Here is an 18,738-nt window from a genome sequence, read left to right on the forward strand (position 1 = left end):
GAGGTAAGCAAATGTAACTGAGATGGTGAGATAATGTCTTGAACTTTTCTCCTTTACTTATTCTAAGCACTCTTAGATAAAGTTCCTCCTATAGTCACAGACACTATAAGGGGAAATCAGATACACTACTACCCCATTAGCAACAGAGTCCTCTGGAGAGAAAGTTAACAAAAGGACTTCCATGGGGTCAGGTGGTGGCACACCTGGTCAAGTGTTCACATTAAAGTGTGCAAGGACCTAGATTCAAGCCCCTGGTCCTGGTCCCCACCTGCAGTGGGAAAGCTCTCTATCTCTCTCCTTTTCTCTCCTTCCTCTCCTCTCAATTTCTGTCTCTATCCAATAATAAATACAAATTAAAAAATAAATAAATAAAAAGACTTCGGGAGTCGGGCAGTAGTGCAGCGGGTTAAGCGCAGGTGGTGCAAAAGCACGCAAAAGTGTAAGGACCGGCGTAAGGATCCGGGTTCGATCCCTCGGCTCCCCACCTGCAGAGGAGTCCCTTCACAGGCGGTGAAGCAGGTCTGCAGGTGTCTATCTTTCTCTCCCCCTCTGTCTTCCCCTCCTCTCTCCATTTCTCTCTGTCCTATCCAACAACAGTGACATCAATCATAACTACAACAATAAAACAACAAGGGCAATAAAAGGGAATAAATAAATAAATATAAAATTTTTTTTTAAACTTAAAAAAAAAAAAGACTTCCACTAAGAACCGGACAGGTTAACAAATGCAGCAGAAGTTTGAGAATACTGGTCAAAATCAGAGAAAAGTTTTACCATTTCTCCAATGCCCTTCCCTCCTCAACTTTCAGATGAGGGACTTCAAATATAGAAAAGTAAAATAAGGGCTGAGGAGATAGCACAATGGCTGTGCAAAAGACTTTCATGCCTGAGGCTCCAAGTTCCCAGATTCAATCCCCAACAACAATGACATCAATAACAACAATAATAACTACAACAACATGCCTACTTCTTCCCTCCCTCCCAATTTCTCTCTGTCTCTATCAATGAGAGATGGAAAGAATATAAAACAGTCACCTGAGCAGTGAGTCTGTCATGCAGGCACTGAGCTCCAGTGATAATAAAAAAAATATGCCAGCAGTGAAATACACAACACAATGTACAAAGCAAGAGAGTCAAATAAAACTCAAATCCTAACTCTAAGTCTTATGCATCCTAAAGACTATTAGTTATGCAAAAGTGAATGGCATGGCCAACTATTCTTGGACAGTCCTCATTCCTGTTCTGACAACAGAACTGTACAAGCAGAGAAAAATAAAAAGCTTCTGAGAACTATGCTCTACTAGAGGTTCACCTAACACAGTCAACATGTAATGATAACTTGAAAACAAGCTATAAAGATGGTGAGTGCTTGGCCAGGAAGATAGCATAATAGTTATGTAAAAGGCTCCTAAGAATTCATTAACTCCAGAATAATCAATAGAAAATATCAGATAAATTCCAATATCTGACTATATGCCTGAGTAGCATTCCTTAAAACTATCAAGGTCATTATTAAAAACAAGTCAGGGAAGGAGATATAACAGTTTAAAATAAAATAACATGGTATCTTGGATGGGATCCTGGAACAGAAAGAGGATAGTTTGTAAGAACTGAACTATGAACTTAGCTATTAATAATGTACCAATATTTATTAATGGCAACAAATGACCTACTTGATACATTAATAGGGAGAACTCTATTCTTTTTTTTTAAAATTTTTAAAAATATTTATTTAATTTATTTATTCCCTTTTGTTGCCCTTGTTGTTTTATTGTTGTAGTTATTATTGTTGTTGTCGTCGTTGTTGGATAGGACAGAGAGAAATGGAGAGAGGAGGGGAAGACAGAGAGGAGGAGAGAAAGATAGACACCTGCAGACCTGCTTCACCGCCTATGAAGCGACTCCCCTGCAGGTGGGGAGCTGGGGTTCGAACCGGGATCCTTATGCCAGTCCTTGTGCTTTGCGCCACCTGCGCTTAACCCATTGCACTACAGCCCGACTCCCATGGGAGAACTCTATTCTTTCTGTAAATCTAAAACTATGTAAAAATATAAAGTATCTTAATAAAAAGAAATCTGATGAGAGAAAAGACTCATTACATATTACCAATAATATGAAAGCCCAAAGATATCTGATTAAGGGGACAGAAAATAGTTCACCTGGTAGAGTGTACGTTTAAGCCCTGATACAAGGGAATATATATCATGGATGGTGTGACAGTGTTGTGTCTCTCTTCTATGTTTCTCCCTCTCAAAAAAAAAAACTGAAAAACTGGTCTAAGGAAGAAAGCTCAATAATGCTACTATGCACACTATGTCCTGTATTCGTGGCCCAGTGTTGCATTAAAATAAATCAAGATTGATCCCGGTTTGAGCCCCCGGCTCCCCAGCTGCAGGGAGGTTGCTTTACAGGCAGTGAAGCAGGTCTGCAGGAGTCTTTCTCTCCCCCTCTGTCTTCCCCTCCTCTCTCGATTTCTCTCTGTCCTATCCAACAACAACAACAACAGATATGGCAATAATAACAATAATAACTACAACAAGGACAACAAAAAAATCAAGATTGAGTTCAAATTAATTTTGAAATTTCTGAAATTAATTTTGTCACTTGAATACTGTTTAAGTCACCTCAAATGATTAAGCCAGGTAGTCAGAGAACTTCAAGGACTATATATTGATATAAAGAAGTCAAGCCCATTTAAAGGATTTTCATAAATGTGTAATGGAACTTTTTTTTTTTTTTTTTTTAAACCAGAGCACTGCTCAGCTCTGCTTTATGATGGTGAGGGGGACTGAACCTGGGACCTTGGAGGGAAGTTCTTTTTTATTATGGTACAGCTGAAATATAAACAAAACAGATTTTGACTTGAGTTAATCAAACCAGGAATGCAATGGTGCTTTTGAGATAATTTCCCTAAGGAATGTCAATCAAAGAATTTTGATTGCTATTTCGACCACTTTAAAGATGTCAGCTTAGGGAGTTGGGCGGTAGCACAGCTGGTTAAGTGCGCGTGGTGCAAAGTGCAAGATCCCGGTTCGAGCTCCCGGCTCCCCACCTGCAGGGGAGTTGCTTCACAGGTGGTGAAGCAGGTCTGCAGGTGTCTCTCTTTCTCTTCCCTTCTCTGTCTTCCCCTCCTCTCTCCATTTCTCTCTGTCCTATCCAACAACAATGACATCAATAACAACAACAATAATAACTATAACAATAAAACAAGGGCAACAAAAGGGAAAACAAATAAATACAAAAAAAAAAAGATATCAGCTTAATCCTTCTTGTTTTTATCCTGTGAGATGACTAGGTAGCTGGTTATATACCAGTAAGCAATCAGCTAATATGCACCACCCATGTGAAAGGAAATGAAAAATGGAGGTAAGGAGAGTGATTTTGATACTGGAGAAAACAGTTCAAATCTGACAATAACATTCATCTCATTTTAGTAAACTGCCTAAACTTTTTTTTTTTACTACTTTTTTCTTCAGAGTGGTAAAAATCAATGTCTTGATAGCTAAGACTTTAGGTCCACTCTGCACGAAGGCTCTAACAAACAACACAACCAGTCATAATAAAAGAGGAGAAATAGGGCCAAGGAGATGACTTAGAACAAATACCCATGCTTTAACCCCAAGAATTATATAAAAATCAAAAAAGACAAAACAAACAGTATCATAAATGGTAGAAAAGTGCCTTGGTCTCTTGAAAATCTAAATTGGTATTTGTCAGTATGGGGCCTTAAGTACAGGAATTTATATTGATATCATGACTCCAATAATAAAAATAACCAATATTGCACTATGTTAAAGGGTCAGACTACTCAACTCACAACATGACATAGTGATTTACTAACTTTGTATGGCTGGGGAAACAGCTCAACTGAAAAAGGATCAAATTTAAAAGCCTGAGGTTGCTGGCTCAATTTCCAGTTCCCATGCACCAAAGTAGTGCTATTATTTCTCTGTGTTGTTCTCTGTATAATGTGAAACTCTATTTAATAAGTAATAAATTCAAGTTTTAAAAAATAATTTATTCAGCAGTAGAATACATTCCTGACACCCTAATAACAACAATGTAAAAGTTTATTAGATAAACTTAGACTACAGAGGAGAACCTAATGGGGATTGACTTGTTATGTGGAAAATTGGGAAATGTTACGCATGTACAAACTACTGTATTTTACAATTAACTGTATTAACCCCCCAATAAAGAATTAAAAAAAAAACATTACTGCCATGACAAAACTAAGGCCCCCCCCCAATTTTTTTTACTAACTTTGAAACCTTTAATGTTTTGTTTTGTGTTAAATTCACTGTACATGGGGTTAATAACAGTAATTCCCTCATAGGTATATTAACGGCCTCAGTTCTATTTTCAGTCATTTCTTCAGAGTCCTGGTTTTCTTTATTGTAGAAAGTTGTATTAGAAATCAACAAGTAACATCTGGGGACTAGGGGTAGACATTGTTACTGTGCTATCATTTCATTTAGGTTCTCTTAGCTGACACAGCAAAGCAAAATATATGAGAAAATACTGACCCATGCATCCATAGAAACAAATGTTTCTACGCTTTATTCTTTAAAATGATCCCCCCCCCAGATTTTATTTATTTACTAACACAAAATGGGGGGGGAGGGGAGAGAGAACACCAGAGGACTGCTCTGGCACATGGGATAATGGCATCTCAACTCAGGACCTCATGCTTCCAAATTCAGCACCCTACTCACTGTGCTACCTCCTGGGCCCCTCTTATTCTTAATGGTTTCATCCTAATATTTTAGGAGAAAAGCCCAGGAAATGCTTAGAATTTAATCTTTGTAGCATGTATGCTCAACCAGGTGCACTACCATCTAACTCCTTTAGAATTCAATCTTTAATGCTTTGTTTTTCATGAAACTGAGACAAGACTGAATATTTTGAACAAGAAAATGCTCTTAACTACATGTAGGATTTGGGGGTGGAAATAAGAAAACCACAGTAGAAAAGCAGTACACATCTTTGGTGCAGTTCTAGCTCATGGGACCTTTTGTTCATTTACAGGATAAATGCCGAGAACAGACTAGAATGAAATCAGAGAGGTTTCAGACATCAACATGCAAAAGGGAAGGCTTCAGCTCTACTAGGCAGCTCACACTTAGTGACTATAACTAGTTACAAACCATATTGAGGTTCTGGTTTGCTTAACACAAAAAGCATGCACAAACGCAAATATTACCCCATCCTATTTTAGAAGACAGGACACCTGTTTTCTAAATTTGGAGATAATAGAATGATTAAAAACAAAAAATAAAAAAATAACAAATTAAAAAAAAAAAAAAAACAACACACAACCATGCCTATTTACCTTGAATGGGATAAGAATAATGTGCTGGGCTTGGCTGGCTTGTGGTTAGCCCTGTAGTGCAGGTAAGAACACTGTGTTGATTTGGAGATGAAGTCTGAATTAAACCACTTTCAGGTTTCATACCTGGCCACAATGCACCTGAATCAGATAAATTGGACCAATTACAAACAATACACTGGGACTGAGGAGCATGGTTATGTTCTCAAATATCAGCCAGTATTTTTAAAATCAAAACAAAAATGAATTTGCTTGTAAGAGAGAAGTGCTGATTTTTTTCCATTCACAATATATTACAAGCAAATATAATCCAAAGAATTAAGGGGTGGGGCCAGAGAAAAATCTCATCAAAAACCTTAGTAATGTTATGTTTATCTAAACTCATTTCAAAGGTTGTCGATAATTGATCAGCTGCTAACACCCAAATGGACTATCTGTTGTAAAAAGTGTCTTTGTTTACCTAGCCACAATACCTTGGTAGGAGACATTCTCCCAAAATTTAAATTCACTTACCCTTGAAACAAGCACCAATATTTTTTCAAAAAATGTATTAAATACTTCTGACTTCTTTACCTGGTTATTTTGTTTCTTCTGATTAGAAATGGCTTACCTGCTCGTTTTTTTATAAATTAAAAACATTACATAAATACACTATCCAGATTTAACCACTATTAACAATTTGGAGAACAGTCATTCAGATGGGTTCTATATAATCTTTTATATCTTCTTTTTAATAAAAAATGGGTTATTTATACTGTTCGTAAGAGACATCTTTCCAAGTGAGAACACACAAATCTATCTCATACTGAAAGACATCACAGCTGCCCACTTGTTGATTAACCATATTGCTCAAGTGACAATCATTCCAAAATATATTTATATTCTTTTCTACCTTCTTAGCAGGAAGTAAATTGTGTACATACCTTTAGATTTTCTCAGAAATGTCATTACAAAGATGATGTTGTTTTATAAACATATATATACTCTCAGAGTCTATTGTGAACATAGTTTGGAGACACTGACTTAAGCTAAATAGTGCTGTGATAAAATAAATAAATAAATCTTTTTTCTTGCTCCCCCGCCCCATCAGAGTTATCACTAGGCTCCACTATTCCCTGTAGTCATTATCATTATTTTGGGGAGGGGGGGTGAATTGGTGGGGGAAGGTAAATGGTGAGAGGCATCTACAGCATAAACCCAGGTTTTTGTGCATGGTAATGTGTATGGTAATGTGTGGTCTCTACCAGGTAAGCTGCCACCCAGTCTCTAAAATAAATAAATCTTTTTAAAAAATATTCTTAAGTATTTTTTAAAATAGTCATAATGTGAGAGAACTGTTTTGTGGTGGCCAAGAGTCACATTTTAGTGGTAAACAAACTGCCATTTCAGTATCATAATAATTTCCAACAATCAACATGCCATTTCCCCTAAATAGGTACCGAGCCATAGGTATTGGACTTGTGAATGTGTTTATTCCACTGTGTTTAAATACCACCTCATTAATAAGAATAACACTGACTACTAAAATACTATTAAGTTATATTAATAGCCATTAACTATTAAATAATAATACTTATTAAATATTTTATTTATTATTATATATAATGCATATAATAGAAATAAGCCTTTTGTAGTCTCTCTATTTGCATAACCATTATGCTATCTACCCTCCGCCCTGTAGTTTCATTATTTAGTATTTTTTTTTTCAATAGATAAAATTCTGTATTTAGAATGTGACTGTCACTGAATTTTCTGAGAGATCAAAGGAACAAGAATGATGGGGAATTAGTAACTCATGTGGTTGGACAAGGTTTTTAATGACTTGTTTACTAGTAGAAACTTTACAAAAACCATTGTTTCTCCATGGCCATATCTATGTTGCCAAGTAGAATCTGGCAGGTTTGTATGAAATACATTCTCTCTTGAATCAAATTATTAGATTCTAGAAAATAGAAAATACACTATTTTTTCTGAAATTCCAAATGAATTTCCTAGTTCTGAGCATTTAAAAAAAATTAAAAATAGTAGTTTCATTATTTAGTATTTGTTTTTAAAGTTTCAAAATGTTGGGCAGGGAAAATGGCATAGTGTTTATGCAAAACACTCCTGCCTGAGGCTCTGAGGTACCAGATTCAATCCCCTGTACTACCATAAACCAGACTTGAGCAGTGCTCTGGTAAAACAAAAACACAAATATGTAATATATCTTTTTTTTCTGTTCTTTTAAAAAATATTTTATTTATTTATTTTCCCTGCTGTTGCCCTTGTTTTTTATTGTTACTGATGTTGTCATTGTTGGATAGTAGAGTGAAATGGAGAGAGGAGGGGAAGACAGAGAGGGAGAGAGAAAGATAGACACCTGCAGACCTGCTTCACTGCCTGTGAAGCGACTCCCCTGCATGTGGGGAGCTGGGGGCTCAAACCAGGATCCTTCTGCTGGTCTCTGGGCTTTGTGCCACATGCGCTTAACCTGCTGCACTACAGCCCGACTCCCAAAAATATGTAATATATCTATAAACTGGCCCCACTAATAGGGTAAAAAAAAAAAAAAAAAGGATCAAAACTGCCCGGGAGAAATAGGAATTGTATCTTAGAATTTCTTTCTCGAGAAATAAGTAAACATATAATATATAATTATTTCATGAGAATTAGAAGACAGTGTGGGCACTGCTGCCAGCATCACTATAGTCCTGCATCTAAGCATGTAAATGTTTTCCTTTAAAAGCACCCTCCCGGGGGCTGGGCAGTAGTGCACCAGGTTAAGTGCGATAGTGTGAAATGCTAGGACTAGAGCAAGGATCCCGGTTCAAGCCCCCGGGGCTCCCCACCTGCAGGGGGGGTTGCTTCAAAAGTGGTGAAGCAGGTCTGCAGGTGTCTTTCTCTCCCTGTCTTCCTCTCCTCTCTCAATTTCTCTGTCCTAACCAACAACAACAATGGAAAAAAAATTGCCAGTAACAGTGGATTCATAGTGTAAGCACCCAGAAAAAAACAAAACAACAACAAAACACCCACCCCAGAATGCCATGTAATAAATAGGCAGCATGACCAAATGCTTTGACTACAGGAAACTACTGCTCATAGTGAATGAGGAAACCAAATCCTAGTTTCCTGATACCTACTCTACTGCTCTGTGCCTATACTTACAAAGTTCCTACAGCAATTTTAAGCACAAGAGTCGGAAGCACAATAGTCTTATTAGACCAGTGGAGCTGGAGTCATAGTAAAATAAGTTTTTCTGAGTTGTATAATCTTACCGCCCTACTCAGGGATCACATCACAACTATCCAAATTTCTTAGCACAAATACTTCACTATTAGTTATGCTCTTACCAAGCTAATCTGGGTAATTCAATTTATAGTAATACACATAAGAGTGGTGGATTTTTTGGAGATTAGTTTGGTTAGACTGAAGGGTATGTCAATCAATGCTAGGGGGAAAAACACATGAAAAAAAATCTTTCTTTGTTGATTCAATAGCTCACTGAGATGAGCTCTTATAAATATTAAATAATAGGGAGTCGGGCGGTAGTGCAGCGGGTTAAGCGCAGGTGGCGCAAAGCACAAGGACCGGAGGAAGGATGGAAGGATCCCGGTTTGAGCCCCTGGCTCCCCACCTGCAGGGGAGTCGCTTCACAGGCGGTGAAGCAGGTCTGCAGGTGTCTGTCTTTCACTCCCCCTCTCTGTCTTCCCCTCCCCTCTCCATTTCTCTCTGTCCTATCCAACAACGATGACATCAATAATAACTACAACAATAAAACAACAAGGACAACAAAAGGGAATAAATAAATAAATATAAAAATTAAAAAAAATTAAATAATCTAATCTGAGTACTTTTACTAATTATAAAAGATGCATGTTAGGGCCTAGCAGTGGAGCACCTGGTTGAGCGAACATGTTACAATGCACAAGGGTTCAAGTCCTCAGTCCTCACCTACAGGAGGAAAGCTTCACAAGTAGTGAAGTGGTGCTGCAGGTGTCTGTCTCTCTCCCTCTCTATATCTTCCTTCCTCTCAATTTCTGGCTATCTCCATCAAATAAAGATTATATTAATAATAATAAAATATGCAGATCACTGAAAATTAGGAAACAGAGCAAAAAAATATGGCCTTATCACAACAAAAGATAGCGGCAATTTTCACATTTGCATAGGATTATGCTAACAACTGAAATCTGCATACTGGAACTATGTCCTAGTTTCATATGGTTCTGTGATAACTGACATGGGATCTGTAGTGCTTACAATGTTAAGTCACACATTTTCATCCAGATTATTCTTTATGTATATTTAAAAATATTAAATTGATATACTGTTTTCAGGGTTTATTTATTTATTTATTTTAGTTTTGAGAGAGATGCAGAGACACACAGACAGAAATACCAAAGCACTGCACAGCTCTGGCTTATGGTGGTGTGGGGGACTGAACCTGGGACTTCGGAGCCTTAGGGCGTTTTCAGTTTTATATAGTTCCCCCCCCCATTAATAATACCCCTAGAGTCTTTTGAACTCTTTAAGAAAAAAATAAAGTAAAAAAAATGGGCCAGTGGAGGGGTTCAGTAGTAGAGTCTATGTACAAGGCTGGTTTGCTTTCCAACATCACATTAAAAATAAAGGCTTCTTTTTTTTTTTTTTTTAAAGCAAACACTTTTATCAAAATGCTAAAAATTCTTGAAGAATGTAATTTATAAGGGTCTGGGTGGCGCACCTGGTTGAGCACATGTATTGCAATGCAGAAGGACCAGGGTTCAAGACCCCAGTCTCCACCTGCAGGGGTAAAGCTTCACAAGTGGTGCAGATATCTGTCTCTCTCCCCTTCCCTCTCAATATCTGGCTGTCTCTATCAAATAAAGATAATAAAAAAATTTTTTAAAAGAATATAATTGCTAATGGTTACATAGTCTTCCATTTCAGAGATGCAATGAAAATCAACACATTTCCGAATTTAACATTTAGGTTGTTTCTAATTTTAAAGTTTTTTTTAACATTTCATATTTATTTATTTATTTATGGATAGAGACAGAGAGAAACTAAGAGGGGCAGGGGAGGGAGAGAGGGAGAGAAACAGAGAAATACCTGCAGCCCAGCTTCACCACTTGTGAAGCTTTCCCCCTGCAGGTGCGGACCAGAGGCTTGAACCTGGGTCCCTGTGCACTGTATATGTGTGCTAACCAGGTGCACCACCACCTGGCCCCTTGTTTCTAATTTTTAAAAAATATTACTATTAATAATGTTGCAATGAATATCTTAGTAAATTTTTCTGGGTATTTCTAATTAGCTACATAGGTTAAAAATTCTCCAAGGGACAGGCTGGGAGTATGGATCAACCTACCAACGCCCACATTCAGTGGAGAAGCAATTACAGAAGCCAGACCTTCCACCTTCTGCACCCCACAATGAGCCTGGGTCCATAATCCCAGAGGGATGCAGAATAGAGAAGCTATCAAGGGAGGGGACTGGATATGGAGCTCTGGGGGTAGGCACTGTGTGGAAATGTACCCCTCTTATCCTGATCCTGTAGTCTTGTCAATATTTCCATTTTACAAAAAAAAAAATTTTTTCCCAAGAGAAATGGCATGGCATGTACACCCTTAAGGCTTTTAACAATACATATTGCCAAATTTCCATCTCAAATTAAGTTTTTTTTTTAAGAAGTTAGAGCAGTAGCAGCTGCTCTAACTTCTTCAAGCTTCAAGATAAAGAGTGCCTTTTTCCTCAGACTATATATCACTGAAAGTTAAACTTCTAATTGTTTTTCTATCACACACCTTATTTCTAGATAAGCTTTTCAAGGAATATCATCACTACTCCTTTATGCTTTTGAAAATTACTCATGGAGTAGGGATCGGCCCCACTCTCCGAAGAGAGGCTGGGACAACCTACGCTGGTACTCAAGGAAGACTGGTCCTGAAGTGAGTGCAGCCTAGAATGTTTCTCTCTGCAACCATGGACTGTGAGCTCAGACCTACAGGGATGCAGAGGTTACACAGGCTCCTGTGCTAAATATTAATAGATATAAGCCCTAGGTCAGATTGTTGGGGTTTACAGTTAAAGGTATAATTTCCTCATGTTTGGGAGCTACTCTCTGCCCTAATCAAGCTTTCTAGTCCTATTCTCAACTAAGACACCATCTTTCCAGACGGTACTTCCAGCCCACCTGCAAATTAGCTATCAGGCTCAGGCAAAAATTACTAAAGTCATGAGCCTCTTGAATATACCGAAAATGGACTTCCTAGCTTCTTCCCACACCAAGACCCTTAGTTCCATCTGCCCTATTCTTCCCTGTAGGTTCTTGGTTACTAAACAGTTTGTCTTGCTTTTTATCTTACTGCTGATCAGCCACCAAGTTACAGATGCTACCATGACATCATCCAGATTTCCTTGGGCAGATGACCTCTCCAATGTGCCCTGGAACCTCATTTGCCCAGAGGCAAATTCTACTAGGGACAGATAGATAGCCTGGGGGTATGGATCAACCTGCCAATGTCCATATTCAACGGAGAAGCAATTACAGAAGCCAGACCTTCCACCTTCTACACCCCATGAAGAATTTTGGTCCATACTTCCAGAGAGAGACAGATAAAAGAATAGGGAACCTTCCAATGGAGGGGATAAGGTACTGGTGGTGAGAATTGTACCTCTCTTATCTTACAATCTTATTAATCACTATTAAATCACTAATAAAAAATAAAAAGGGAAAAAAAACTACTCATGCTAGGAGTCAGGCAGTAGCGCAGTGGGCTAAGCACACGTGGTGCAAAGGGCAAGGACCGGCTTAAGGATCCCGGGTTTGAGCCCCCAGCTCCCCAGCTGCAGGGGAGTCACTTCATAGGTGGTGAAGCAGGTCTGCAGGTGTCTATCGTTCTCTCTCCCTCTCTCGTCTTCCCCTAATCTCTCCATTTCTCTCTGTCCTATCTAACATCAATGACATCAATAACAACAATAACTACAACAATGAAAAAAACAAGGCAACAAAAGGGAAAATAAATATTAAAAAAAAAAACTACTCATGCTATAAACTTTCTAGATGTTCTGTTTTACGCCCCCTGAAGTTTTTAATTTCAAATTTTACTCCAAAATCATCTTTTAATTTAAAAAAATTTTTATATTACAGAATTACATGTCAACAGGGGTTTGAATCCACACCATTCCCACATCCAGAGTTCTGAATCTTCATTCTTTCCACTGCAATCCACCAGTTTCCCTAAAGTTGTAGACATGGGCCAACCATCTTCTCTACAACTCTCTGTCCACATTTATACATAGTTGCTCCTTCTTTTTCTGATTCAATCCTCTCTTCCCCTCTAAGCCACTCATGACATCATAGCTACCTCCATATGTCCCTCTCCTTTTCCTTTTCTTTCTCTGGGTGCTGATGGAGCCGGGGTTCAGAGCCCTCTTATCTTCATCCTATCACTTCTCCCCCACTGGGAGTATGGATCGAGGTTGTTTATGGGAAGCAGAAGGTAGGAGTTCTGGCTTCTGTAGTTGCTTCTCCATACCCCCAGCCTGTTTCTATCTTTCCCTAGTGGACCAGAGCTCTGGAGATGTGAGGGTCCAGGACACACTGGTGAAGTCGTCTGCCCAGAGAAGTTGGGATGGAGTTATGGTAGCATCTGGAATTGGTATCTGGAAGATGGCATGACCAGATTTGAAGAGTTTCAAGGTTGACTTCTCAGGCTGGTATCTCTAGTTACAGTCCACAGTAGGATTTCAGTAGCAGCATAATGTGGGGTGGCAGCACCAGTAGTGATTTAAACCATCTTTTTTTTTTTTAATAATTAAAAAAATATTTTTAATTAGTTAATTAATTTATTCCCTTTTGTTGCCCTTGTTGTTTATTGTTGTTGTTATTGATGTCATCGTTGTTGGATAGGACAGAGAGAAATGGAGAGAGGAGGGAAAGAGAAAGACAGACACCTGCAGACCTGCTTCACTGCCTGTGAAGTGACTCCCCTGCAGGTGGGGAGCCAGGGGCTCGAACCGGGATCCTTCCTCCAGTCCTTGTGCTTTGCGCCACCTGCACTTAACCCGCTGCGCTACCACCCGACTCCCTTAAACCATCTTTTTTTATAAAGACATAAGCAGTTATGTGTTCAAACAGACTTGAGTTAAAGTCTAATCTCAGACTTTTACTAATTGTGACCTTGGGCTAGCTACCTGATCCTTCCAAATCTCAGTCTTTTCATCTATTGCTATAAAAAGATGACAACGTTACTACTTACTCACTAGGATTGTTTTGAGGATTTAATAAAGTTATGAAGTACTTATTATTAGCACACTGCTTGGCAGAGTAAGTACTCAATAAGATACTAGGTGATATTACAATGAGATTTTCTGACGTTTTACACGTGAAATAAAATAGCAAACTAGCTATCCTAGTTTGAGTGTTTATATTCAAAATTAAGATGACTAAATTTACCAGTCTTTACAAAAAGAAAATGTGTTTTACTATATTTAAGTGAACATGTTAAATATGTTAGAACATAAGAAAATGTCTTGGGGGCTGGGCGGTAGCACACAGGTTTAAGCGCACATAGTACAAAGTGCAAGGATCCCAGTTTGAGCCCCTGGCTCCTCCCCTATGGGGGGTTGCTTCTCTTCCCCTCTCTCTTCCCTCAGTTTCTCTCTGTCCTTTCTATGCAACAACAACAACAAAGTCTTTAATGAAAAAATGAAAAAAAGTCTTTAATGAATTTTGGTCCATACTCCCAGAGGGATAAATAGGGAAGCTTCCGGTGGAAGGGATGGGACACAGAACTCTGGTGGTGGGAGCTGTATGGAATTGTACCCGTTATATTATAATCTTGTTAATCATTATTAATCACTAATAACTTTTTTATTTTAAATGATTATCTTTATATTTATTTATATTCCCTCTTGTCCTGTTTTTTCATTGTTGTTGTAGTTATTATTATTATTATTGTTGTTGTTATTGATATCATCATTGTTAGATAGGACAGAGAGAAATGGAGAGAGGAGAGGAAGACAGAGAGGAGGAGAGAAAGATAAGACACCTGCAGACCTGCTTCACTCTTGTGAAGCAACTTCCCTGCAGTTAGGGAGCTGGGGGCTCGAACCAGGACCCTTAGACCGGTCCTTGCGCTTTGTGCCACATGCACTTAACCTGTTGTGCTGACTCACACTAATAATTTTTTTAAAAAATAAAATGTCTTTTAAAGGGTGGCTGGGTCAACATACTCTCCAACTCAAGGAAGACAAGTCTTGAGATGAGTGTAGCTTAGAATGTTCCTAGATGTGACCAAGAATGCAAGCTCAGACCTACAGGGATGCAGAGGTTACACAGGCTCCATGGCTGAATATGGCCTCAGATCAAATCAATGAAGTTTACAGTTAACAGTATTTATATACTTTCATCATATTTGGGAGCTATTCTCTGCTCTAACCCAGCTTTCTAGTCCTATCTTCAACTCTGACACCATCTCCCCTTTAGCCCACCTGCATGTTAGTTATCAGGCTCAGACAAAAATTAGTAAAGTCACGGGCCCCTTGGAATATACCTAAAATAGACCTACTAGCTTTTTCCAAAATGGAGACCCGAAATTTCACTTGCTATATTCTTACCTTTAGGTCCCTGATTATTAAACAATTCGTTCTGCTTTAGATCTTAATGCTTTTCAGCCACCAAGTTGCAAATGCTACCATGACACCAATTTGACTTCCCTGGGCAGATGACCTCACCAATGTGTCCTGGAATCCAATCTCTCCAGAGCTCTGCCCCACTAGGGAAAGACAGGAACAGGCTGGAAGTATGGATTGATCAGCCAGTGCCCATGTCCAGCAGAGAAGCAATTACTGAAGCCAGACCTTTCAAACCTTCTGTGCCCCATAATGATTGTGGGCCCATACGCCCAGAGGGATAAAGAATAGGAAAGCTTCCAATGGTGGGTACAGGATACTGAATTCTGGCGGTAGGAACTGTACCCCTCTTACCCTATAGTCTTGTTGATCATTATTAATCAATTAAAAAAAATACACTTACTTTAAAAACTACCACAAACATCTCTAAAAATTCTGAATGCCAAAGCTATCATTTAATTATTCTAACCTAAACCTCTCACCAGTAAGTCTCATATATTACTTAAAGTGAAGCATATTTGCAAAGAGTTTTGTTTCCAAAAGGACTACTCATTAAGCTTAACCCCATTTTTGTTTTTTGTACTAGTAGAAGCCAAGGAAAGATAGTAAGTCTCAAGAGAGCCAAAACTATATCAAAAGACTAGTTGATAGGCCAAGAAATAGGAAAATAGAAATCAAAAGCAGGCAACACTAATATATTCAGAATCTGTGGCAATCTGTTTAGATTTTTTCTAATTCCCAACTTGATTCAGCAAAGGCTACATAGCTATAATTAAATTAACATAGTGCATATTTTTAAATAATGCAGTATTCTCTCAACTTTATGACATCACTTCTAGTACAGAAAAAAATAAAACACACTGCAAGTATCTATTATTTTACATATACAGAGAGAAATCAGCACAAATATTAAGTGTGCAGAGAAACTCAAATTGAGTTCCAGTAAATTGTTCTAATTTATAGTTCATGTCCAAGGTATCTAAAACCAAAATAAAACTCTATGTCTGTGGTACAGAAAATGTAACTATTTCCTATACTAAAAGATGATTCCTTCAGCAGAGTCAACAGCTGATCAGAGTTGAGGCAGATAGGGAGGTTAAGAGAGAGATACTAAAATAAAAAAAGAAAGCCATAAGGCATATTCTATTTGAATATTGTTTACTTAATTTAGTAAGAAACTGGCCATTTCACAATATATTTACAATGTTTGCTTAACTATGGTACCATGTTCTGGATTAAAGTAAGTCAAATCAATAGCAATGGACAATCCACCTCTCAGCTTCTGATCAGCTATGTTTGCTTTTTGAGGAAAGATCAAAGTCTCTTAGGGATACAATCAATTTTATACTCTGCCTACAATAAATGCCTTACCAAAAGGAGGTAGTCCGTAAGTTTGGGTTGCCTGAGGGTAGACAGCATAGGGTTGAGACTGTTGTAGTGTCTGGTACTGAGTTTGCCCAGGGTAAGTAGTTTCAGAAACAGGAACTGAGAGGATATGTGCATAAGGTCTAGAAAAGTTCAAGAAAACAAACATTATATGTGATTTATTTTATTAGTGAGAAAGAGGGGAAATAATACCACTACACCAAAGACGCCACAATGAGGAGGCTAACCTTCTATATAAAGTATTTTACTGTCAGAAAAATAGGATTATTTTCTCCTTCTAAGGTTCTATCACCTACCTAAGGATTAATTTTATGGAAAGTTTTGCACTTTACAATATCCTCCTAAGGCCCAATTATCATTTTATAAACATTTGTACTCAGATAATCAATTAAAATCTGAGAATGCTCAGATAGGATTCAAAATTTCCTCACTGATATTTAACTCAGAGCATTATTACTACTATTTGGTTACTGACCACATTAGACTTAGCTGAGGATATGAACTCAGCAGTGATTCTTCTGTGTTTTCAGATCAGCTGGATAACCTGGTCATTTAATTCATGCCATTAGATGGTCCTATATTTTATGCACTGAGTCTTTAGATATCAGTTATAGGATCTGCTGATTTATGCCCCCCCCCCCCCCATCCCTTCTTCTTCTAGCGTTTGCCCTTCTTCCATAGCCAGTCGACAGCGTCAGGTTGAGCCTGATGTAGAGAGCACTTATTCAGCTCTGGTTTATGGTGGTGATAGGGACTGAACCTAGGACTGCAGAGCCTCAGACATTAAAGTCTTTTTTGTTACATCATACTTACAATGCAATAGTTAAATGACTTTTTTCCAGCTTTGGGGAAGAGGAAAATTAAAGAAAGTATAAAGAAGTGATATGTGAGCTAATCAGACAGAATGTGCAGAACATGGGAGAGTGTTCTAAGGAAAAAGAAATATTCTGGCAAAAGTACAGAGGAAGTTTACATAGACTTCAGTTTGCAAGTAACATAGATATTAAGAAAAGCAGATTAAGGGAAAATAAATATTTAAAGAGATAGATATATCAAAGACCAATAATAACTATCTAGAAGAATGCAGACACATATGAAATAATTGGGAGTCACAGAGACTGTTAAGAGAGACCAGATCAGAGTTGTTTAATAAAAATTAACCTGACACTGCTATGGAAAATAGATTGAGAGAGGTGAACTAAAAAGAGGTCAACTTAAAAAAGGTAATATAATAGTTCAGATAAATGGTAAGGAGAATTAATCTGAATTAAGATAGATGGCTTACCTAATGTTTTAAATGTAGCAGTAATGCAAATATTTTTAATGAAAGAATTTGGAATATGTAACATATTCATGTCTTAGTAATTCTAAGAGATAAAATTAGAAAGATTGAAAAAAAAAGAAATTTTTTATCTTTAATGCCACATTTGAGACCAAAAACAGCTCTGGTTGGAGTTACTCAAGTCTCATAAAAATGATTTAAAACATTAGTGACTAAAAAGACTTAATTTAGATATTAAAGACTGTAATATCCAGGGTAGGGGAAGACAGCTTACTGGCTGTGCAAAAAGACCCTCCTGCCTCTCTAGTCCTTAATACAAAATTCAAAAGGTGTAAATAGACACAAAAAGGGGGAAACTGCATTTTAAGAAATAGTCCTGGAGGCATCAATTTGTTATCAGTTTCTTTGTTTCATTCTTATGTAAACACATGGAGAATATATTCTAGTTTAACAGAGCGCATGTATCTGGACATGCAGGGACACTACCAGTGCCTATCAGAAGCTTGGCATGCACACTGCTCTGCTTCTACCTTCTACTTATCTGGGAGATGAGAAAGTTGGTGGGTCCAAATGCTGACCTTATCCCTTAAAAATTCAAAAAGTTGGGGGTCGGGCGGTGGCGCAGTGGGGTTAAGTGCATGTGGCGCAAAGCGCAGGGACAGGCGTAAGGATCCCGGTTCGAGCCCATGGCTCCCACCTGCAGGGGAATCGCTTCACAGGCGGTGAAGCAGGTCTGCAGGTGTCTGTCTTTCTCTCCCCTTCTCTGTCTTCCCCTCCTCTCTCCATTTCTCTCTGTCCTATCCAACAACGAATTGCGTCAACAAGGGCAATAATAATAACCACAACGAAGCTACAACAAGGGCAACAAAAGGGGGAAAAAAAAATGGCCTCCAGGAGCGGTGGATTCATGGTGCAGGCACCAAGCCCAGCAATAACCCTGGAGGGGGAAAAAAAAAATTCAAAAAGTTGCCTCTTAGTGACCCAGTAAACCTGCCTAACTTCAAGAAATCTGATTTTCCTTCAAGGACTTTACTAAATCAAGAAACTGAACATAGCTTAGGATGAGAAGTCTCGAGTCTTAGGCTGGTCTGAGCTATTTTTACTGACAAGGAAAGAAAATGATCAGAGTTAGTAATATGTTTTGATC

General features: G+C 38.2%; 1 protein-coding gene across 5 annotated transcripts in view; it reads right to left on the reverse strand.

Annotated features, from left to right (window-relative positions):
- Positions 1 to 18,738, reverse strand: part of EYA3 (EYA transcriptional coactivator and phosphatase 3) — a 94,447-nt gene that overhangs the window by 25,883 nt on the left and 49,826 nt on the right. For 3 of the 5 annotated variants that reach the window (XM_016187844.2, XM_016187843.2, XM_060205661.1), the window contains 2 exons: positions 16,295 to 16,431; positions 5,333 to 5,470 (listed from right to left, as the gene is read on the reverse strand). In XM_016187844.2, the coding sequence (XP_016043330.1) occupies positions 5,333 to 5,470; positions 16,295 to 16,431 (275 nt within the window). The remainder of the gene's footprint in view (positions 1 to 5,332; positions 5,471 to 16,294; positions 16,432 to 18,738) is intronic. The other 2 variants (XM_007522420.3, XM_060205660.1) reach the window with 1 other exon arrangement.

The sequence above is a fragment of the Erinaceus europaeus genome, chromosome 13 (assembly GCF_950295315.1).
Source record: "Erinaceus europaeus chromosome 13, mEriEur2.1, whole genome shotgun sequence".
Lineage (NCBI taxonomy): Eukaryota > Metazoa > Chordata > Mammalia > Eulipotyphla > Erinaceidae > Erinaceus > Erinaceus europaeus.